Here is a 25,071-nt window from a genome sequence, read left to right as displayed (position 1 = left end):
AATGACTTTCACTAAGCAAACGCTAAAAAGGTAGGGAATTTGAATGCCCACTTCTTCAGCTTTCAGGGATACTTCAATAAATTTAATGATCTGAATTGCCAAATTCTAGAAGGAGAATTAGAACGGTTTTTACAGAAGCTAAGAGTACCCAATCTCAGGTATACTGAAGAGAATTACTGTATGAGATGAAAATGATGCAACCGTATCAAACCTAAAAATGGTTTTATTTTTTGAGAAACCAAAACTATAAAGTTGACTAAGTGCCTTATGTTAATCATTATGAGTATGTAGGGTAATGTACAATTAAGCTTTTAAATTCTGGAATACACAATTTGTGTAAGCATTATGCAGTTGGGAATGTCATCTACAGAGTATTTTAACTAAAACTTCAGAATCTTGATATCTGCGTATGAAAAAGTCATTAAAAAGTTACATCTAGATTCAGCTGTACAAAGAAATACACATTACTTCAGGAATGAAGTAAAGGCTTTAGCAGTTAGGCATTTTGCTTAAAAAAAGTGTTTAAAATATTTTAAATTAATCAGACTTTTAAATAGTAGTCTATCAGAAATAATTTTTTCCTCCAAACACAACTCAAGGTAATGCAAAGCATAAATAAAAGGGCACATGGTCTACAATTATTTTTGAGAGAGATGGGAAAAGGATTATTTCTTTAGCAAATGCCATCTTTTAAAGCCATATTTGCTTGACTTCGAACCATGTTTATTCTGTGTGTTTAGCACATGTTGATTCCCTGCTGAAGAGCAATGACTATGCTGAGAAGCTTAGAAATGACAATATGAATAGTGTCAGACAATAAGCTGTCCTCCCAAAGCATAGAAGGAAACCAGTAAGGAAACAATCATGGGGGAAAGTCTTACCTGGGGATTTTGTTTATTTAAAATTTCATAGAAGGTAAAATATGTTCCTGGATTCAAACAAGTGAATAATAAACTGCTTTTGATAAGGGCACCAACATCAGGCAGTTCAACAACTGTTGACTAACCAAAAAAGAAATAAAAGAAAAAAAAAAAAAAAAAAGCAGTTATTGGTCTTGCTAATATCAGCTTAGTTTTGTTTTAACATAGCGCTCTTAAAAGCTGTACAGAACTCCATCTTATACAGAGCAACCCCCTTTTGACAAATGTGTTCTAAAGTGCCAGTATTATTTACAAAGGTTTCTCAGCCAAAAGTCTGGCCTGTTGTGGCATCAGGTGAAGAAGTCATCCCAGCTCTGCTATCGTTTACATTCACCAAGGGAAATTCTGGGAAATCAGCACTTGTCCCTGGTCCCCGAAGGTTCACCTGTCCATTGGCAGTGCTAAACTGAGATGATATTCCAGCTCTTGCCCCATGGTATTGAGCTCTAAAGGGCTGCTCAAAGGAGCTAATTTGATATGCTTGATGAACAGGCTGTGCCTCTGCTTTCTTCTGAGAAGTTACTTGATCCAAGAAGTCCTGTGTAGAGGAGGAAGAAGAATGATTTGCCTCATCACCTGAAAAGGGAAAAGGGTGCTGCGAGTCACCAACAATTAGTCCAAAATGAGACTTGTCTGGAGTTGTTCTTAACGGAGAGTTCATTCCCGATCGAAAGCTATTGACGGGTATAGACGTGTAGACCTTCTCCATGGAAGGAAATGCTGGCTGGGTTGTAAGAGTCTGGTTATCAGTCACAAAATTAAGGCTCGGGTTGTTCAAATAGGCATCATTTTGGCTAGTACGGTCCAAAGCTTGTTGTAGAAACTTTGAATATTCTTGTAACATACTAGCTTTATCTGATGAGGAAGCTTGAGAGCTTGTTCCAACTGTTTCAGACTGGGTGACCTCAGATACTTCAGAAGAATTGATTGATATACTGGAAGTCACCTCAGTGTCAGCCACACTGAAAGATATCTCATGTTGTCCATTAGCCTTGTGTGAATAATGATCTAGCAGAGTCTGCAGTACCTCATCCGGAATGACATTTTTGTCATGGTTACCTTTAATTTCAACATTCAGTGCCTGTGTGTCTAATATTGAGGCTGTAGCAGTTTCATCAATGACGCTGGCCACAGCTGCCTGCGTTACTGAAGGTTGAGATGCTATGGTACTTACATTCAAGGCATATTCTCTACTGTTATTACTAGCTGCTTGTAGATACCTCTTTTTCTTTAAAAACTGCATTGCATCATCATAATTAGTGCTGCTGTGCACAGGCTTACTGGGCCCTTCCTGTAATGTGTCAACTTGATCAATGTCAGCATTACCTTCAGAGTCCAGCAAACTTTGCTTATCCACAAGATCAAAGGCATACTTTGAAACCTTGTTGTCTTCATATGTAGATAAAGGTGAAATGGTTTGACTTTGCTCAAGTGGCTGTTTCAGACTCCTCTTGCTGTTAACTTTTTTGAGAACAAGCTTAGGTGGGTGTATTTCTCCAGAGTTTGCTTCTTCTAAGTGCGTTCCACTGACTGAAGAATGTGGCATCTCAACAGCATATTCCGCTACCATATATTCATCTTTTACTTTAGTACTAGAAGAATACAACGGCAAATAGTCATTTTTGTCCTTCTTCTGTTCCAATTTATCTGCACTGTCCTTATCCCCAGATTTTGTTTTCTCTGTTTTCTGCCTCTTTTTCTTTGGCAAGGAGCTGTCTTTCATAGGCGTAGAGAAACCAGAATCTTCCTCCGATGGCAAGAAGCCAACTTTGGTGGCACTTCTGTTCGGTTTCTTGTCACGGTTCTCATGGCACATACGTTTATGTTTGAGCACACGATCAGTCCTGGAGAAATACTGCAAAAGATTATTTTATTTTATTATTAATAATTATTATAATTTTCGGAAAACATACTGCTGAAAAGAAACCTTTCTTTTTAACTAATTTACTTGATAATTCATCTACTTTCCTGATTTCTAATAAAGTGTCAAAAACCAGTATGTAATGAGTAAAATCAAGCAGACAGTTGTGACTCTGCTCCACCTGTGCACCAAGACCACACACCTTAACAGAAAAAACATTCGTTATATGTTTATTTGCATGCTCATGACCACAACACCTGGAGAAAGTCCTATCTGTACTGCTTGGGAATTGGCTGGTGTTTTGTTTTGCAACTGTGATAGATTTTACTAAGTCATCTTACCTGCAAACAATATTCACACTGGTAAGGCTTCTCTCCACTATGCGTTCTTTTGTGCCTTTCCATGTGATACTTCTGAATAAACCTCATACCACATTCATCACAACGAAATGGCTTTTCACCTGATAAAAAACACATAGCAATGTTAATCTAAAAAAAGAAAAAAAAATTGATGTTCTTCCATACAATTACCAGCTCAAATATTATATTCTCTATTAAACATAATAAAGAAGAGGATTTAGGCTGTTGCTATGAAAAACAATATACAGCTTGCTCACATCACTGTTTTCCCAGTACTCTGTAGCTAATGTCTCTAATTTACTTTAAGCTTTTACACTGAAGAAAACCACCCCAAAGCAGTGACCACCTTTAAAGCTAAATTCTTGCCCCCTCTTTCTAATGTAGGTGCAGGTATCTGTTTTAAACCTTATAAATGAAGAACTGCAAGGACAGCTTTCCTGAACTGCTGCTGCATAATATTTTTTTTAGGACAGATGACTGTATAAAAATACCTCAAACCTCTCACCAACTCGTTAATTCGAACCCATCCCTTCTAGAAGAGAATTATGCATTTCCAAGCTTTTAATTTTACATTTCTGTAGGGTGCTCTGTACTTTCCATATTTTTTCCTTTACCTGTATGTAGTATTGAAATAACTGCTCTAATAATAACTATTTTGGTTGGAATCCAAATTTACGTATTTATTTTTTAATTATGAGTTAAAAGATTTTTAAAATATTTTAAAAATTAAGCTGAAAACAAGACACCTCTGCAGCTGAACTGGCATTTGCATCCTTACAGGTTTTTCTGTTTGCTTAGGTTGGGGTCTATTTTTTTATTTTCATGAAATATTTGTTCAGACAATATTCACTGCCTTGAATTCATTTTCGGTTTCCCCCTAATTTTTCCTCTCAAAGAAGCTCTGAAGCTATCCTTAAAGGTCCTTTCAGAACCTGGAGTAACTCTTTAAAAAAAAAAAAAAAAACAACAAACAAAACAACCTTTTGTCTTACATCTTCCCTCCAGTATTTTTGTTTTCTACGTTTCTCTGACAAACCCTACAAAGACTAAGTGCATTGAAAAGTTAGGTTTGCTTTTACAGAAGTTCACTATTATTTAATAGAACTCATCCTGAACAACATTAATATTTACTATGAAATATTTTTGAACTGGATTGTCTTGGCAGCATCTGTCAATATCCTCTTTGTTCTGATACCATACTGCACTGGGTTTGGGGCTATATACCATCTATCTTTTGTTTCCAGAAATATGCTGACTATTTCTATTTTTCTGAGGTAGTTTTATTATTAAGAATATTTTATGAGATAATTTATTACATTTTTAATACTAACTAAATACAAAATGTTAATACATTTTATTTTATTATTTACAATGTTGTTAGAGTGTATCTTTTCCATTTAGAATAGAGGTATTTAGCCATCCTTCTACAAAAGGAAATACGGTACCTTAAAATAAGATACAGGTATTTATAGAAACTAGAATGGAAAATATCTGTATCACTCACACATTTGCTCCTAGTCAGCTCATTAATGCCCAGAGTTTCAACCTTCTTAATTCCAAACTATTTCTAGATCTCTACCTTTTAAGCCTATGCCTTATCTCCAATTATTAATTCTTACCTCTCCATGTGGCTTCTCAGCAAGTCCATTTCTTGGATGAAATATTCCAATTTATTCTCTCCTAAATCAAATTATCTCCTCTCCTAAGATCTCTCAGCTTCTATCAGTTTTTTCTGTAGGCTCACAACCTCAGCATTCTAAGTCTTCTTTCACATTAGTCGAAGACTAATTTTTACCATTTCTTGCTTATTAATAACTGTAAAATTCTGGGTTTTTTTTCAGCACCCATTATAAATTATAGGGCCTACCACATAATCCTCTCATGTATTGTCTACAAACACATCTTCCTCTCTGGCCTATTTCTTAAACTTTCAACTCCAGTTTCATTCTTCATGTTCTCTTTATTTACTATGCACCTTTACTACTGCAGTGCTTTACTTGCACCAAGCCTGTTGAGACTTTCTCAGTTTTTTCAAATTCCGATCCTTGTCTTCATTTTTAAAGAAGATGAGCCAAGATGTTTAGGTCTCATTGTCCTTGTTTAATACACAGGAACTCTTCCATTTTCAAATACAAATACTTAATCCTTGTTACTTACTGTTTTCTTTCCCTTTGCCCCACTATTCTACTTTGTGTTTCTTTTAAATTGCCCCTGCAAACAACCCTCCTTACACTGTCTGGAAGTTTGCTTTCATGCTATCTTAGAATTTTATTTTATTTTATTTTTTAAGAGAAAGGATCAGCTGTTTGGATTTAAAGCTCTCCTGAGCCTTAGGGAAGCCAAAACATGACAGAGAAGCAAGACAGCTCAGTCTTGTTCTAGGTTTGAACTGCCCTCTAAGGAGTTATTTATCCTGCTATCCAAGAAAATGAAGAGCACTTCATTAATGCACTTACCTTAAGCCTTATACCCATTTCTGCAAATGAATGGTCACAGACTTCCTTAACATTTGTCTGCTCAAGCTGGCTATTTGCTGGCAGAAGATTCTCCCAGCTACCTATTCCCAATCCAAGGCTTAAATAGGGCCAAAGAGGGGTTCTAAGGTTTTTCGTTGTACCATATTACCACCAACAATTATTTTGGAGACTTTGAGAGTACATGGTGGTACATCAGTACCACTGCTAGCCATGCCTTAACAGGAAGAAAAGTTTTGGGACACTGCCCTTGAATTTCAGCACAACATAGAAAATAGTATTTTTCCGTAGAATTCCAGAACACTCTGGAAGTAAGATTAAGAAACACTTTGTGCAACTGATACCATACTTAATTTTTGCTTTAATCTTCACAAGAGAAAAAGATTAAAAATTAATATAGAGATATGCTTCCTATAATAACTTCTCTCTAGCAGAAGCCTGAAGCTTCATATGCCTTCTGCAATTTTGTTGCACTTTTCAGAGAGGATCTATCGCAAATGGAGATCATTAATAACAACCTTTTTCTAATGCAGGGAGAACCCAGGAGATATTTTTCTGAAATGCCTTGGTGAGTGGGAAAGAATCAGGTGTAGAAAAAAGGTCAAAATTTAAAAATACAAAATAATAATTATATGCAGTGTTCTCGAAAACAGCCTATGTTTTGTGTCTTCGTTGGAAATCTATTAAAACTGAGCAATAGAACTATTTATAAAGTGTAGTACAAATACTGTATGTATGAAGGCTATAACAATTATAAACCCCCAGGCATTTTAAGAATCTAACCAGAGAAAATACAAATTACAAAATACCAAAGAATGCCATAAAAAAGCAGCATGACTGAATAAGAAGGCGCTTGAATCATTAACCCCAGTGTTGCTTTATTCTTTTTTAAATGTAATGTCATTTTTTGTGTTTAAAATGGGAAGTAGGGTGGGCTACAGAATTAGGACACATGAATGTGTGAGTGGGTAAGGTGTATAGACACATCCGTAAGCAAAAAGAGAGCAGACATATTTGAAGAAAAAAAACAAACCAAAACAAAACCAAAACCATTCAGCATCTTTGTGAGCCTAGTAAACTCAAAATATGAAAATATTTGTGTACCAGCAACTCTTGCCTCTCTTACAACTGACATAGCAATTTTCTGTATCATTAGCGACAAGTTTAGCAGCAGGGTTCTAGCACTGCTGCCCTCCTCAACATACAATTATTTCTAGTAAGTGAATTTTGCCTTAATGCAATGTCTGCTTTTAGATGCAACTATTTAATTATTTACACAGAATAAAGCTGTTCATTGATTGCTTCCTAACTCCCTCATAACATTTCCTTTGAAGGAGTGGTTCAGAAAACCAAATTCAAATCACACTGGAACTAGCTGGAGCACCTGTAAGTTCAGGGCTTGTAACAGGCATAAAATGGGGTTTCTGAGTGTTACCACTGTCTTCGATGGGGGTAAAACAAACCGGAAAATTTGATAAACATCTTTAAAAGAATAAGAATCATTCTGTTCTTTATCAGGGCTTTGAAGACTGTGCAAAAGTTGGTGTTAAAAGTGGTTATACAGAGAGACAAAAATGCTAAATAAAAAGAAAAAAATCTCACAGTATTGAATTTATACGGAATATTTCTTAAAAAGTACAAATAATACAAAGAGAGCTTCATTTTATTTCCATCAAAGTGAAACACAGACCCACTGCTCACCTTCTGGTGAGAGAAGCAAGCTGAAAATTCAGCTGTTCTGGATGGGTTCCATTATGCAGTCCTAAACAACAGAGTAATGCTACAGAAACAGCTAAGGCCCAGTAATGAATTTTGTCATATACAATTGAAAGCACAGACAGGTACGTAGAATGCCAATTAGCCTCACTGTAACTAGGCAAAGCCAAAAATTAAGCAGTGGTCAAATACTTGCTAACTAAATGGACTTCAAAAAAGTTTTATCCCCTCGTGGACACTGGGCTTTATGTTTTCTCCTAACCACCTACTAGCTGTCACCTAGGAAAACACCTGTAATTCAACGATTTAAAACACAAGCACAATCTTCAATTTCCTGAGAAACAACCAAATATATCTCAGGATGCTGAGGAAAGGAGGAAAACATAGTTATCTAAAAAAGTTAGATAACAATATGGTTAATTTGTTAAATGGTACCTTTTTCCCTGCTAAACGAAGACTAGTATATATGCAAGAGCTGGGAAAAAACCCTGCAATCCCACCACCCCCTCCCTCCAAAGCTTACGATCAATGCAAGATTCCCATTAGAGCTGGAAGTTGAATTAAAAAATATAATTAAATCTGTTTATAAAATATTTGCAGTGAAGTGTTAATTAACTGTATCACCCAGACTCTCATTTTCAAAGCCACGTACAGGGAATAATCCTCATTTAAAAAAAAAAAAAAAAATTGAAAGAAAATAATCCGAAAAACATGAAGACTGCACTTAAATTTTTGCCTTTTTTTGGGGGGTAAAGGGGGAAGAGCTGGCCAGATAGATGGAAGAGAGTGAATGAGCATTCTTTTCAAGAATAGTATCTACACAAAGTGAAGGCAGCATGGTTCACCAATTCAGAGCCAGAGGAAAGACTAGGAGCACAACAAAGACTCTGGACAGAAGAATGGAGGACTCTTCTGTGGCTGACTGGCTGAAGGAAACCTACTTAGTCTGGACTCATGGCAACCTAGGATACAAAAATCCCATAAACAACAGGGCATTTGTGCATGTAACTCCCTGTACACTGCTCTGAAAATTCATCTTGCAGAGTTTTTCTCCCTCTCAACTCTTACACATGCACACACTGCACTGCATGTTAGTAGCTTTCATATCCATTTAAATGCTACAGCCAAGAAACATTGTGCACATTCACCAGCTCTGCTTTTCTGAAAAAGAGGCTGAGAAATTGGCATCTAGTCCAAAGGGACCATATTACAAAATATTTAAAGAGGGATTGAAAGGCCATGCACCAAAATGCCAAAAACCCAATGAAGCCAAACCTGTCAAAGAATGTGGTTTTGTGCAGTGCAAAAAGATAAAAAAATAAACAACTATAATTCTCTTTGGCTTAAAACTTTGGGCCTTATTTGACCGATATTGCATATTTTTAAACTAAGGCTCTTATTTTTAGAACAGTTCTGAATTAAAGCTTTGTAAAAAAAAAGAAAAAACAAACCCACAACAAAAAACCCCAAACAAACAAACAAACCAAAATCAAAAAAAGAAGGTGAGAAGTAAAGCTGATACTAATACCTCTGGGGTTAGGCATTTTGGCCATTTTAGTCCTGGCACTTTTCCATCAAATTCCAAAATAAATAAATAAATCTACTGAAATATAATTTGGAAGTCCCCATTATCTGAATTAACTTGATACAACAAAAGATAGAACTGCTTAACAAACTTTGACTTCTGTGAATGCACAAACTTCAGGGTTTGTTACTCAGGAGTTCTTTATAGAATACTACTTTCAGATTTGCTTACTAGAGTTTACAGCCAAAGAAAAGTGGAGCAAGTTGAAAGCACAAAACTAATTTATTTTTTAAAGTTTTATGACAGCTGTTAAGTTAAAACAAACTACAACAGGGTTTTAGGCTGCATACTTATTACCAGAAACCTTGCCTGAGTGGGGAAACAGTTTTTAAGCACGCCAGTAAAGATACTCAAGGCACTATACTCACCAGTATGAATCTTCTCATGCCTCTGTAGCAGGTACTTCTGTATGAAACGCATGTCGCACTGACTGCACTGAAATGGTTTTTCACCTTGAACAATATAATTCCACATCCATAAGTTAATAACTACACACTGTTGTTTCTGATAACTACTTTTGAGGAATATTAAAAAGTCTGTTAAAAAACCAGCATCTGAGCAAATTCCAAAAATACTCTAGTACCAAAAAACATTAGCCTTACTAAGTATATGAACTGCAGAATTCCTTCCATGATCCTAAGAGTCACATTAAGACTAGCACGGAAGTGTGATCTCAAATGGCTGTAATTTCCTCATGAACAAGACCAATTAAGATGCTGGCATAAGACTGTATTCAGGATACTGGCAAACTGTTATAATGGTAAGTACCTTTTTCACTTCTCCGAACCAGAGAGATACCTCATCAGGCAAATAAGCAGCCGGAGCACATTTTACAAAGGGGTCAATTTTGGCACTTAGGCTACAAGTCAACCCTTTACTTTCTGATAAAGAAAGAAAAGAAACCTTGTAAACAGTTAGGTCTTCAGTGCATTAAACATACGTTGTTTTTTTTTTTTCTGGTATTCTTTTGACACTTTGGTGCATGGAATCTCTAAGCTTAGATGCCAAGTTAGCTACACTCTTAAAACTGAAAATCGCATAGAGCTGAAAACATTGTTAACACAAGTAAACAACTCTTTATATAGTAGAAAAGACAAATTTGAAGTCAAGCAGTACCTGTATGAATGAAGACATGTCTCTGTAAATGGTAGTTGGTTCTAAAGGCAGCATTGCAATGCTCACAAACATGAGATTTGTGGGTTTTCAGACCAAGTGATCCATCCTCATTTATTGTAAGGATCTATTTTAAAAAGAGTAAAATTTGTTCTCACACTACCCTCTAAAGATGTCTTATTAACTACAAAAAAAAAAACACATTAATTGTTTCGATGCAGAAATTAAAGAATTTCAGGTAAAACAATTCTGATTTCTACAAGGCTATATGTTAGGATTTTAGTATATGTTTCCAATTGCAGTCCAATCCAACTTGTATCTCGTTTTGTATTAAGAGATACCGCAACAGGACAGAAACAAAAGCAGCTCATGGAAAATCAGCTTAGAGCTCCCCTATTCACAGCTGGGTTACTTTATATGCTACTGTTTACTTTGTCCGTCTGTTGGAAAGGACACAAAGTAACCAAACCACCTCTGGGCACTGAACCACGGATGGTCATATTTTAAAATAAAAGTGAAACTTTGTATTATTTTTTTCAAGTCACAACTGTAAATGTTTGCTAAAAGGCGTTAAAACTTATCCAGGAGAGTCATACAAATTATCTACATCTACATAATACCAACAGTCTCAGAAGCAGAATCGTATTTTAAAAAGGAAAACCCGAAAGCCAAACAACCAAGACAATAGCAGTATTCTTCTCCCCTTTCAGGTTTTTCACTAAAAGTATTGCTCACTCAATATACATATTGGAGCATCTCCTTGACGAATTCAACTTGCCACCCCCAATTGCTTTGCTGTCAAACAAAGCTGCTATTTTCATATATAGTTAAAAACTTAAATGAAAAAATTTGCACCATATCTACCTTATTCAATAAAGCTCATCACAAAATTTCTCTAATATGTCAAAAAGAAAAAGCCCAAACCCCAAACTCTCTACTATCTCTGGCAAGAGAATAAGAAAACCAGCAAACAAATTACATTTTCAAAGGTCTTACTTAACTGGAAACAAAACTATAAAGAGCTTAAATGACCTTAAATAAAACAGTTTAGTCCCTTGTTATTAACAAAAAATAAAAGTTTGCTGGGGAAACACATCTTCAATTTGATTAGCTATGATGGTTTAGGCTTTATGATAATGACAGTGATGAGAAGGAGAGTCAATAACTGAAACAGTATTTCTGCAATAGTAGCAAATACTATAGGATCTACTTAAAATTTTAACTCTACTGCATGAAAACTTAGCAAGAGCAAGTCTCAAGCTAACAGATTCTCGTGCATTCACTCTGAAGGACAAGCACATTCATACGTTTGTAAGACTGGTATGTTACAGCTCCAATAAGTCACAGATACAGACAATTACAAAAACTCTGTTCTGTAACAATGTACAGCTAATGAAACACTGACTGGTTCTTTAAATTTGAATACATGTTATGAAATGCTTCTTGTATATTGAAATTTTTGAATAATTGTGTAGAAAATACACTTAATTTCACAGTTACCCTAACCCTGGGCTCTTCTACTGCATCTATTCATTGTACCACCTCTTAAATGAAGGAAGATAACTTTGTCAGTGCAGTTTTCCTAGTAAAAGCAACAAAAAAGCTTTTATGTATGTATGTGGTGTTAAGTGTGTGTGCGCAAGCATGTATGTGTGTGAGTGTGTGTGTGCATGGAAGAGGAAAAGTACACAGGATAAAAGCTGATGACTTTTTATTGATGACTACATTAATATAAAATTTAAGATGTTTCAGTATGTTAATTGACTTCCATTTGTAAAAGTCCCAGCTGCTCTCTGGATAGAAAATCAACCCCATTGCTCTGGGAATGCTAACTCAAACTGCAGTAAGGGTCTCACCTATGTCAGCCCTTCAGCTTCCTTCTGCCTTTCTCCTCTGCTAATTTTGAAAAAATAGGAAGAGAGTCTGAAAAAGAACCTGTTTAATGATTCTTCTGATCATTTTTCAATCTTTTGTCATCTCAAAAGACTAACACTGACAGATTGGGAGATAAAAAGGAAGCATGCAAGTACACGTCTGTAGAAAGAGAGACACATGCCTCTCCTACCTTGCCATGTTTCCATGGAAGTGATCTGTGGACGTACTCAACCTAGATCTTCTTCTACCAAAGCGATGCACAGGATTTGGAACTCGCTTCCACACCCAATCTGAAACAATTTCTCAACTTTCCAAGAATACTACAGATGCAACCTCATTTGACAGTGCTTTGAGGAGGACTGAAGGGTCCCACTCCTAGGCCAACAAAAAGGAGGTTGGGGTGTTTTTCTTGGCATTCAGGTGAATTTTCCTTCAATGTACACACAGTCTGGATTGATTTCAGAGTAAGCTTCTTTTAATGCTGCTGCATGATAATATATAACTGATTTTTGCCTATCAGAGCAGCCTGTATATGCTCTATTTTAAGTCTGAAGATTAATACTGATTTGGGGAATTACTAAAAGATATAACACTGCTACCTCATGAGGTGAAAAGATTCTGGTTTTATCTGAAGTGCATCTCAATAGAAGAAAATTGTTTTCAGACATACAGGGATACATACTCTTCATGAATGGATCTACAAAAGAAATTTTGAAGTAACAAACCAGCAGCTATGGTAAGAATCTTTTGATATAAAGAAATACATATATGAAGATGATTATGACCACAGGAATATTCCCTACTGGTAAATTATTTTTTATATATTAGTAAACTTTTTAGAATTTTCAAAACTACCATTTTAGATATCTTTTTAAAATCTTTTAGCTACTATGCATGAAGCATATAATATTATCAGGCTCACAGAAAAGCACAACTGTTATTAGATAGATACAGAGTAATGATTTATAAATTGTATACAAAGCTACTGACTCATAATTTAAAAAAAAAATTATTTGGAGAGAGAACTGCCTGGAGAGACAGATGTTAAAATATGTCAAGGGTTCATGTTGCTAAAAAGAGTTCAAAGAAAAACACTGTTATATCAGGTTTTGTTTTGGGTCTCTGGTGAACTTCAGAGCTGCATCTTTACTGAGCAAACAAACAATTTCCAGCCTAACTACTTCAATAATGAAATTAGTCATAGTCAACCAAATCTTCAGGTTCTTTTAATCTTGGTTTTGCCAAATCAATGTCTTACTTTTGCTGGTGAACGCTGTTTTCTTTTCTTCTTTTTCTGCAAATCTACTGGCTCTCGTATTTGTTTTTTGTCTCGTTTCTGTTGTTCAGATGCATCAGTAAAGGTAATTTCTTGCTTTACACTGATCTGTTAAGATACCAAGTGCCAGTTTCAGGTAAGGTTCTCACTACAGAAAAGCAATTTTTCAATTTTAGAAGATGACAAACTGCTGAAACAGAAAACCTTTTTCTAAGGGAATTAATCTTGTGGCTTCATTCTTTCAGAAATTTAAGTGAAAGGAGTAAGAAGTATCTTAAATAAAAAAAGGGCATAGTTAATTTCTACAGTGACATTTTGATGTATCCCTTCATTCATCTCCCAAGGTCTTTCTTCCTCCTGACCTGTGGTGATTTTGAGATCAGTTCTCATATTAAAATCACTTCCATCTGTAAAACCATCCAGGTTTTCACACCTATTTTACTTTAGTCCGTGTTGTTGTCAATGCAAGATTTAACAGAATAGTTTATTATATATTTAAGACAGAAGTTGTTTTGGTTTCTTTTTTAAGAAAAAAAAAAAAAAAAAAAGAACAGTACTATTGAAGTTTTGGGGTAAAAAAAATTCTTGACCTAATGTAAACTTTAATAAAGAGCATGATACTCTTACATTGTTTTCTAACGCCTCAAGCACCTGATCTAACAGAGTAGTGTTTTAACAATGCTACCTTTCTGAAGATTATTCTTCGTGTATATGGCTATCTAATTTTAAAGTCCTGGTAACTCTCCTTTATGTTTGAAGGGTAACAGTGATGATGTGCTGCATTACACCAGACGCTGTTTTCAGAAGGAAGTCATCTACATTCTCTCTGGGAAAGCTGAGGTACACCTTCTATCAGATATCAAGGAAGGGCATATTTATGGTCATGTATGAAGTGTCACAGTCCAACCTGCAGTGTGAATGCAATTGCTAAGCGTCCACATACGTTGAAAACATGCAAGATGCTTCCTACAGCAAAAGAAACTAAATAGTACTATGAACAGCATAAACAGTATGCACCTTTTAATAATGCTATTTATTCTGGTTTGTAGTTACCCTTGAACATTAAATATATTTAAAAGAGCATATTTTAACGCATTAATTCTATGGCTAACAGCCTGCTTATAAAATATTTATAAAACAGATACTGAAAGATTATACTTAATTGGCAAATTTATCCACGGCCAGAGGCAAATGACATTTTCGTAAATAGCATTCATAAATATTTTGATAATCAAAATCCAAACAAGAAATTAATAGATTCTTGCCAGAGTAGGATTAGACTACCAGATCAAGCTTCCTAGTAATTTCTCCAATATTTCACAAAGAAATTGCTTACAGGGACATTAACAGCATACTGCAGCCCTTGAGGAAGTCTATCTTGCGTATCGATGTCATCATCATTTTTTACCGTCTCCTCATGGACCATGAGTTCATCATGTGAAATCATCTCTTGCTGTCGAAGTTCACTCTCCTGTAACACTTCATCTGCTGCAAGAATTTCTTGGTGCGCCATAGTCCGATCTTGAAGCACTGCCTCTTGCCGTTCTCCCGACACTCCAGACTGGTCAGATACTGCACCCATCCCTACCATAGCCCTGGATGACTGCATCTGGTCTATGCCACCACATTTAAGAAATAATCCTCCCAGCTTGTCTTCAATGTTCATTCTTAAGTGCAATAACCTACAAAGAAAGTTTTAATAGTAAACATCTACAATTGGTGCTCTTTCTTAAAATTTTTTTCTTAGAAACATTTTCTAAGAACTCAGTCAGCATTCATCGTACACACATGCACTCCTAAAACTGACAGCTGAATAAAAGCTAAAAGTTGGATATCTTGGTTCAACATGAAAAGATTCTCCCTTCACATACATGCATGGGTACACAATTAAATACTTTCAAATAAAAAGTTTCAAATCAAAGTGCCTTCTGATTACTGGCAAAATTCTGGTAATTAAGCAATAGATAATTCTTCCTTCTCATTCCTTAGAAATCACTTGGTTTTTTTTTTTCTGTGTGCCCTTTTTACTCTGCTCCCTTTTTCCATTTTGACAGCCTTTTACAAATGCTTCTTTCATATTGGTCGTGTTCTTCCTACTTGCTTGTCCTTTAAGTGCCCTTTCACTGCTACTACCGCAGGGCATACTGTAGCTGCCGGAACATCTTTATATCCACCACAAGTGACAGAAAATTGGGCTGCATCAAAAGAAGCATGGCCAGCAGGTCAAGGGAGAACACTCTCCCTCTCTACTCCATTCTGGTGAGAGCCCACCTGCAGTACTGCATTCAGCCCTGGGGTCCCCAGCATAGGAAAGACATGGACCTGTTGGAGCAAGTCCAGAGGAGGGCCATTAAAATGGTCAGAGAGTTGAAGCACCTCTTCAACTGAAGACAGGCTGAGAGCGTTGGGGTTGTCCAGCCTAGAGAAAGAAGGGTCTGGGGAGACCTTAGAGCAGCCTTTCAATACTTGAAGGGGGCCTAAAGAAAGATGGGGGCAAACTTTTTAGCAGGGTGACAGGACAAGGGGTAATGGTTTTAGACTAAAGGAGGGTAGATTCAGACTAGAGGTAAGGAAGAAATTCTTTACTCTGAGGGTGGTGAGGCAGTGGAAGAGGTTGCTCAGAGAGGAGGCGAATGCCCCATCCATGGAAACATTTGAGATCACGCTGGACAGGGCTCTGAGCCACCTGATTCAGTTGAAGGTGTCCTTGCTTTTAGTAGTGGGGGGATCAACACGACACTAGATGACCTTGAAAGGTCTCTTCCAACTCAAACCATTCTATGATTCCATGAAAACACAGCTTTCTGGCTTAAGGTATATGTCAAATAAAGATTATGGAGAGGTCAAGTGTGTTAACTGTGTTTATAGAAAAGGCATTCACTTTCACACCCACTAAGCAGGAGCATTAGTCAGGAAATACGAATTCCAGTCATGAATAGCAATACCATTACACTGACTTATGGCACACAGGTATAAAATCACGATATCCCAACAAATGTCATAACATTAATTGTTTTTTAACACAGGGTGGCAGGCTTTTGTGAAGCTGAAATTGGCAGCATCTTCTTATTCTACTTACTATTATATATGCAAGACAGTCTTAAGGCTCTTCTCCTCCTTGGCAGGAGGCTGTCTTACTGGCTTCTACTGGCTGTCTAGTCACAGCAGTCAGCTTTCTTCACCGTATTTCCCAGGCCCATAACTCCTACCCATTCCACAATGCTCTGGTCTACTCCTGACAGACAGACAGACAGACAGACATCCTCCCTCCATCCCGCTATGTTCCCACAACTGGAGAGCAAAGACTACACAAAGGCTACAGCAGACACAGAGATGAGAGCAGAGGCACAGTGGAGCTGGACAACACACAGCAGGGGTAGCCAAAGCGTAAGATGGGTCTCACGGGGAGTGTTACGATTTTGATGCATTCAGAATTATGATAGAGATGTGATGTTGGTATACTGTTAGTTATCAGCTTCAAATTCTGACCCCCTCAGAGTGCTGCACACTGAAAGACTCCATCTCCATTCAAGTTTTAGGCCAGAGGCTATGCTGCTTTTCCTGCAGCTCTCGATGACGACTTATAACCAAAGAAATCAAGTCTCTCTGCCTAGAACTGGCAGGGCCATCACCCTGTAGAACTGCACCACCATAGCCCCCTGCCAGTTTAACAGCTGGCCAACATGCAAAAAGACTGGATCAAACAAATGCACATGAAATGGGTAAATTTCAACTTTCAGCTTGATCCATTTCATCACTTTCCAAGAACTATTCTTCACCCGGAAAATATTTTGAAAATTCTCAAATCTCTTCTCAAATCTCTTCTCAAACATTTGTGAAGATTTTTTTTTTTTTTTAATATGAAACTACACTAAGTTTAGAAAATAAACAGCAGTCTTTCATCAGGTGAGATCCTAGAGTACTTGCTAGGAATGCAAGCCATCAGCAGAAACAGCTGGAAAAGATCTCTTACATTATATTTTGTTTCAAATACCACTATTAGTTCTTAACCTTCTGAAAGTAAAATTCACTCAATTTCTTAAAAACAAAGAAAGGAACAAACCAACCCACCACACACCCCTACAAATAATCAAAAAAACCCAAAAAAGCCCATTAACATCTTCTGGTAGCAACTCCTGTTGTACAACTTGAAAGTGAGAGAACATTTGTCCCTGTTCTCTATTGTGACTGGTTCTAAATGTCTGAATATATCATAGGAAGGCTGACAGACAGGATGTTCTGACTCCTCAGAGTTTCAAATACTTAAAAGGCACACTGAAGAAAGAAGCTTTTCAGTCGATATCTTTTTTTTTTTTTAAGCAAGACTTCCCCAGCTGGAAGTTAGGAGGTCAGAGTCACCAAGTTAAATCTGTTTATACGACACTGTCATTAAAAACTTTAATATTCTTCCTTTCTACGTAAAAAGCACATTCTAGGGACCAAAAATGCCTGTGGCATGAGGACAACATGGGGAAAATTCCTGTGCAGAGCATTTATGCTTGCAATTTGTCCTTTCCTGTTCTTCTGCAGTTCTAATGTACAGAAGTGTGAAATCTTACTCTTGCTTTTCACAGCATTTGTCTTCAAATACAGACCACAATTCCTTAATGCCTTGAATGAGCTCAGGTAGTGCTAGGTGACAAGTTTACTCCCAAGTTAATCCACTCTATAGTATTAGAGTAAGACTTCACATGCCTTCAAGGGAAAATGTACATCTGGTACGCCACACAGCCACCTGCAGACATTATATAATCCATGAAGTATTTTTTGGAGGTAACTGGGAAACCATACTGATAGTTTCTCAGCAATATCACAAACAAACAAACAAAAGAAAAACCCTGGCACAGCACTAAGGCTGTATTTTTTCTACCAATGCAGATCTCCCAGAGACATTGCAACAACATCCTGAGAGAAGAAAATGAGGATGAATTTATCGTCTTATCTGTGTGGAATATTCTGTGCCAAGTTAGAAACGTAAGAAGGAGCTGAAGTTCTTAATCTGTCTCCCATGGAGCCATTATTTGATGAGAGATGGCGCAAAAGATCTAGGGTTGAGACTGGTTTCTTAGGTAGGGCATTTTAAATATGTAGCTTGAAAGACAGACTCCAAGGGAAACAGGTAGATACATTTACCCATTTCAGCCTTTATCCCAAATTAATCCACACTCAGAATTGTCATCACTATGTTTGTGTTCCACACTAAAGAAATATGACAGCATAAGCTCACTGCAGATTCTTTAGAAGAATGACATGGACAGGTACTAGAATACAAGAACTCAAGATGCTGAAACACATTCAAGGGAGAACAAACACTATCAAGTGTGAGAACATGGTGGCCTTAAACTGTCTGCTCAAGCCACAGCACAGAAGGTTGTTCCACATGGAGGATACCACCATATCACTCTGAAATTAGGTATGGATTGTGGGAATCCTGGATTTAAAGCTATTTCCTGGCAGGAAGGTAGGCAAGCAAAAGCAGATAGAGAGACTGCGTGTTTAACAGTGCTACTCTCAACAATAGAGGCGGGAAGACTCGCAACATGCAGAAATCTTAGGACAACTGGCAAGATACAGCAGCTGCCCAGAAGACAGGCTAGCAGTGTACCGATATTTACTGGTCTTGTTAGTTCTCTCAGTTGCCAAGGATATGGAAACTTTTGTACTCATTCTGACTAGTTAGCTTAGCAGTGTCATGCAACTGAAAGCATTTAAGTTGTTTTCCAGTCATGATCTTGAGTCATATCAGAAGCTGGTACAGTGAGTGTACTGCTTATTAAATCATGCTTTCAAACATCTTGCTTTTCATAGAAAAATAATGAGAACTCACAGCATTACGCTGCATATTCTAAGTGACGGAACACAATGTAAGCTATGTGACATGCAGGTACTGTTTAAAAATGAAAAAACACCAACAAAAGTAAGCTATTAATCCAACTAGAAGCATCCCAATTGCAATCAATTCACTAAAACACATGTAATTTGTCAAGTGACACCTTCTGGCCCACATAAAAGGATTACTATCATTTAAATTGAGTATGAGGAGAAGTGTTCTTGGAAGAATGACAGTGTGATAAAGAAAATATAAGTTAAAAGCATTCAAACAAGCTCACTTTACCAAGCCGGCAAAGATTAGACAAATACTTTAAGTGCAACATGCATCTGTGAAATAAAGATCAACTTATTTTGATATTATCTTGAAGGAACCTACAATAATGCAAACCATGTACACACAAGCACATTTCTTGGCATAAGACATTGCAATCCTTATTGCAAGAGATGTTTTCCACGGAATTTCAGAACTTCTATTAAGGTTCACCAAATAATCATATTATTTTTCTTTGAATTTATAGTTTCTCTATACACTGACAGAAGAAGAGCTGTCAACAAAACCTTTAAAGTACCCACTTTGCTTGGCAAAGGTTCTCCAAGCTTTTACTTCTACACGAAACATTTCACAAGAGACATCCACAGGCAGAGCCTCCTGTGCAGGCACATATTTTGGGGGAGAAAAGGGGAAAGAGGAGAGACTGCACAGAAAAGGTCTCCTGGGATCACCCCAGCACCTTCTCTTTTCACACAGGGCTCCATAGCTGCTTTCAGAACATCCACAACCAGTGAACCATGCTGCTTCATTTCAAAAACTGCTGCTAAGCCAAACCCTATGGCAGTACTTCAGAACTATTCATTTCAGCAACCCTGACATCAGTTTTTCCAAAGATTTCTGGTGCAGTAAGTTAAGTGCTAAAGACAATATTCCTAATTAAAGTAACAGCCATTTAAACAAGAACATACTAAACGAAAGCGTGACGTCCTTCCCAAGTTAGAATTAAAAATTAAAATACAGTCGAAAGAAGACATTAATGGATTTTAAAACATCTGCTGGGATGGTGGATAGTATGAAGTAAAGCTGAACAGAGACCCTGAAGGAAAGTGGCAAAACTTGTTAGCCACGGGAGTACAACAGATGGTCCAGCTCTTTTCCTTCACTTTGACTGATAGTGGGTAAGGGTTATTTTGTCTTCTCCTTTCCTTTCTTAAGCAAATAGTAAAGGCTTATTTAATTCAGTGAGCAAGTACCCAGAGATACTAACTGGGCTCAGTTTAAAAATAAAATTCATATGTACAGTACTGAGGTAAGTTTCTGTAGTTTGGATTTAAAAGACTATTTCTGGAGAATTGAAAAAAGAAAATATGCCTAAGGATTAATAACAAACAAACAAAGTATGAAAATCATCTGCATTTTAATATCTATTTATAGAACAGAATTAATTTTCTCAGTCTGAGTTTTGGTTTTTGGAGGTTTTTTTAAGATGAGCTTTTTCTATTCGTAAACAATTTCCTGCAAGTGTTTAATGGTTTAAGACTTCAAATTTTAAGTGTTAAAAAGCAGGATTTGCTACTTTCTGCGTCCATATCCCAGTCCTTTTCTTTCCTGTATTAACTTCTCACTGTTCTTCCAACGCAAAACAGAATATAGGAAGGTTGAAGGAAATAGGAAAAGAAAGTTTGTTAAAATTTGATTATTTTCCTGGCTTTTCTTCCTTAGCTCCTTCTGAAGAACTCTAACACAGACTTGAGATATTGCTTCCATATATAGCCATAAACTCCCTTTGACCGTATTTTTTAAGATTGAACAACGCAAACACATGAGCCAGGATGCACAACAGCAATTCTAACACGCCTTTAGCAACTCGATACTGTTCTGACAAAAACATCTACCTCCAAGATTCCCATCACAAAAGCTGACACAGAGCTCAATTGAAGCTGTTAAATGGTTTCAGGGTAACCTCACACTGGAAATAGCCCAATGACATTATTTGAGTTCCACATTTTGGAAAGTGTGTTTTCATTTAAGACAAGACAAGGCAAACTTCCTCATGAACAAATACCTGAAGCTACAGAATATGCACCAGAGCACATTCTTACCACATCCTTGCTTCCACAACCGCTTTTGAAAGAACAAGTGCATACAGAGCCAACCAAACTGTATAAAGACTACTAGTGCAAAATTAATATACAATAAATTTTAAAAAAGGCAATCAATGGAAACCCCTAAGCATACTTTGCTTCTTAAGGCTCATCTCTATGGTCATACGACAACAATTTGTGCTCAACTGTAAACTTAAATGAATATAGTGTGTATAAATCTACAAGATTCATCATGTGAGGATTCTTATCCTAGAGCAGAATAGATTCTTTTCCCCCATTTAGTGTAATGCACTGTGGAAAGGTTTATTCAAAATTTTAAAAAGCCAATCACTACATAATCTGAGCAGTTTTACAGACATGACTGGTAAAACCTTTCTAAGTAGACAAAATTCTGTAAAATCAACCTCAAATAATAGCTACCGTGCCAAGAAAGGTCCACATTCTTTTATCAGAAAGTGAAGATTCAAATAAATCCTTTATGAAATTCAGATAAGGAAACAAACAGCCAAAAGGCCACTGCAATGGGACGTTTGGTGTGTTTTCTTATTTAGAAAGAGGCAACCTAACTCTCCACAGTACAGCTGCAAGAAACAATCTGACACATGGTCTACCTGCCCAAAGGTGTACTACCCTACACCTCTCCCCCAGTTAAGCCTTCTTGTTAGCTTCAATGTGTTGAGCACAGCATTGTGCAACAAAAACATACCCACCAGAAAAGCCATTAGTTTTCCTCTGGATGAGTGGGTCTGTGCAGGCAGGGCATACCGGCCATGGACAAGTGAAGAAGCAGGAAGGAGGGAAAAGGACAGCTTTCTTTCAGAAGTGGTCAGCGGTTAGATAAAAGCGTATCATGAATCCGCTCCACAAATGCAATGTACACACACAAATGAACAAGTTACAGCTGTCACGCAGACATACCTAACAGCTACGCCAAATTTAGATCAGGGGAAAACCATGTATCTAAATTCTCAAATGCTTTTTTCCTAAAACAAAGTATAAAAGTCACAAATAATTCTGCAATTCCTAGTGCTAATGGAAAAGAGATGGCAACATGGCTTAATAGCGTATTTAAAACTACTTATGTTTCATTATTACCATGAATAAAACGGCAATCAACGGAATCCTCTCCAGAAACACTAACATCCACTTAAAAAACCTATTAGACCATGAAACATATTGAGTATTTTCACATCAGAAAACATATTTATTTGCACTATTAAAATATGGATATAGTCAAATATAAAAGGAAACACAGCTAGCTTTCACAATGTCAAAAGTTCAATTTTTAGCATACTGCAAAAGCCTGGGAAATAAAAATATAACACCCTACTAATAGTTCTAAATAAAGAACATTAAATAACATTACCTATTCTCCCTACTCAGAAAAATAAGACACAGCTAAAAGAAAGATTTTGAAATTAACCCACGAGTAATTTTAAGATTGATTTAAAATGTGTTGACTTGCAAAAAGAAAGCAATCAAACATAAATCATTGTGAAAAGGTTCACAGATCATAAAATTAACACATTCTAAAATGTAACATATGATACAAACACTCTTAAGACTTGTTGCACAGTTATTTCTTTATGCTCCATGTTGCTGAACGTGTGCCAGTACAGGGCCTGATCCCACAAAGATTTACACTCATACTGAGCTGTGAATAGTCCTATTACAATCAATAGGATTACTCACAGAAAATCTACTTATTGTGCATAAAATTACCCATGAGTGAAAAACTTGCCACCTTGCTTATCCTAAAATCAGTCTTCCTAAAAGAAAGTATGAAAGTCACAAATTAGTCTGCAATTCCTAATGCTAATGAAGAAAGAGATAGCAACATGGCTTAAATATGCTACGTAGTAAAATCATCCTTAGACCATCACCAGCATAACCATAATCTAATATCAAACGTAGGTATTGGAAAGCTTTCAATAACAAAACCACAGTTACATGTCAGACTCCACAGGGGTGTCACCAGTGTAGCAAACACACCTTAATATTCTAAAAATCATAGACAATGTTACTTAAACAACACTGATTTTGTGGCACTAAATTATCAACTACTAGAAAATAGTTAACTTTGAGAATTTATATGGGAATATGTACCACTGTACAGTCAACCTCAGAAGAACAATGCAGAATTTCTGCCCTTACACTATGGAATTCAGGCACTTGGAAATGCTAACTCTGGAGACTTATGATGAAATTTATATGCAGGAAAGCAAACACTGCACATAATTAGGGCTACCCAGGATCCAAATCTTTGTAAAAATATTTCAAATAATATATCAAATGTTTCTTTTAATTTGATTTTGGTAACAATGCAGTTATATGACAAAGCCGAGCCAATCTAACAGCTGTCATTGAAAGGGGCAATCCTGCTCCCTCCTCCTACCTGTGAGAGTCCACCCTATGTTTTGTGCCTCCTCTGATGCTTATATAAAGATATACTGGTTTATACACTCCACCAGCCTGGCAATTCCCCCCCCTACCTCCCAGTTCTGCCAGGTTAACTCACTGACTGGATTTACCATAATGACAGTGTGTCCAAAGCAGCTCAAAACAGCATGCACGGTTGGGCCCTTTGCTGTTCAGCATTCACAGCCTAAGTGTCTCAGCCCATCTCACATAATTTCACCTTGAAAATAAACGAAAAAGAAAAATACGCTGCTTTTTAAGAACTGTGATTATTTTTTTTTATTATTTTTTAAACAAGCCCTTCAATTCCTTGGGTCTCACCATTCCTCTACCATCTGCAAGTATCTGTGAAGCATTTCCCCATCACTAACACTACACTAGCGTTACTCCACAGATGATGTCAACCTGCTCTTCCTATCAGTTACTGTACTGGCCCAAATGGCAAAGGTCTGTATATATGTATGTATAGTAGAATTTCTGGTGTTTCTTTCCAGACTGCTTTTAAAAAAAAATTCTTAAAATATTACACACTAAGACCTTTGGGAGAACACAAGAAGTTGCTTGCAAACATTCTGAAGTTTACAAGCATACTGGAAGGACTACTACAACTAAGGTACTTTGGTTCATCATAAGTCACCTTTCTAGCTTGCTGATACTGATTTGATTTTATTTTATTTTTTTTAATAAAAAGATCATATATATACATGATCACAATATATAAGATATGTATGTATATATTTTTCTACAGAGCATCTTTTCCTTCAGCACACTGGATGGAATGCTCCATAGAAATAGATGAAACTAGTAAGACCGTTCATGATATTCATGCTCCATTTATCGCATGGGCTAAAACATGTAAATGGGACACAAGGAGCAGGAAAAAGAAGTCATGACCATTTAAGTAGTTGAATGCTACCTTGCAAAATAGGATCCTATTCTTGGTCCTGCCAGAGATCTTACACAAGTGTACACAAGCCATTTGTAACAATCTTTTTTTTTTTTATTTAGAAATATGTGATCAATAATTATACTTTACTCATTTTCTGAGTGCTTACCCTGACACATTTGGGTCTAATTTACCACAAATGCAGAGTAGTCAAGGCTGCAATTAAATCAATGACAGCAATACTTTGAAAATACAAATATGAATGCATTGCTGTATGTTTGGTTAGTTTATTGTTTTTTGGTGGGTTTTTTTAAATAAAAAAAGCTCTTGAAGAGCTCAGTGGACATCCACACCAAATACAAACTTTCATCTTACTCCCAGGCATCAATTCTCCAGACACAAGATAAGAAAATATCCATCTCTTTTCCCTGAGGCATAGTGAAATACTTCTAATAACAAGCAACATTCAATATAGGTCACAAGGGTGAACTAATCAGTTAACAGTACTCTTGTTCCTGCAGCCAGCACAGCTCCTGAGGGGAGAAGGCAGCACACGTAAAGTGGAAAGGAAAGCCCAGATCAGCTACTTAGGTAACTTCTGTGAGAAGGTGGCCTCTCCTGGGACCTAACCACTGATCAGAAAGTGCAATCAACTAGTA

General features: G+C 36.7%; 1 protein-coding gene across 1 annotated transcript; it reads right to left on the bottom strand.

The window, feature by feature from the left end:
- Positions 1 to 239: 239 nt before the first annotated feature.
- On the bottom strand, positions 240 to 14,845 carry ZNF148 (zinc finger protein 148). Its single transcript, XM_010021879.1, has 6 exons — positions 14,516 to 14,845; positions 13,162 to 13,287; positions 10,032 to 10,155; positions 9,284 to 9,367; positions 3,123 to 3,241; positions 240 to 2,775 (listed from the first exon to the last, which is right to left on the bottom strand). The coding sequence occupies exons 1-6, from the start codon at positions 14,843 to 14,845 to the stop codon at positions 1,183 to 1,185; spliced, it is 2,376 nt and encodes a 791-aa protein (XP_010020181.1). The 3' UTR covers positions 240 to 1,182.
- Between the last annotated feature and the right edge of the window lie 10,226 nt (positions 14,846 to 25,071).

This window comes from Nestor notabilis, unplaced genomic scaffold, assembly GCF_000696875.1.
Source record: "Nestor notabilis isolate BGI_N333 unplaced genomic scaffold, ASM69687v1 scaffold8099, whole genome shotgun sequence".
In the NCBI taxonomy this organism is placed as follows: Eukaryota; Metazoa; Chordata; class Aves; order Psittaciformes; family Psittacidae; genus Nestor; species Nestor notabilis.
Note: the sequence above shows the minus strand (reverse complement) of the source record. Positions and strands in the feature narration are given on the sequence as shown.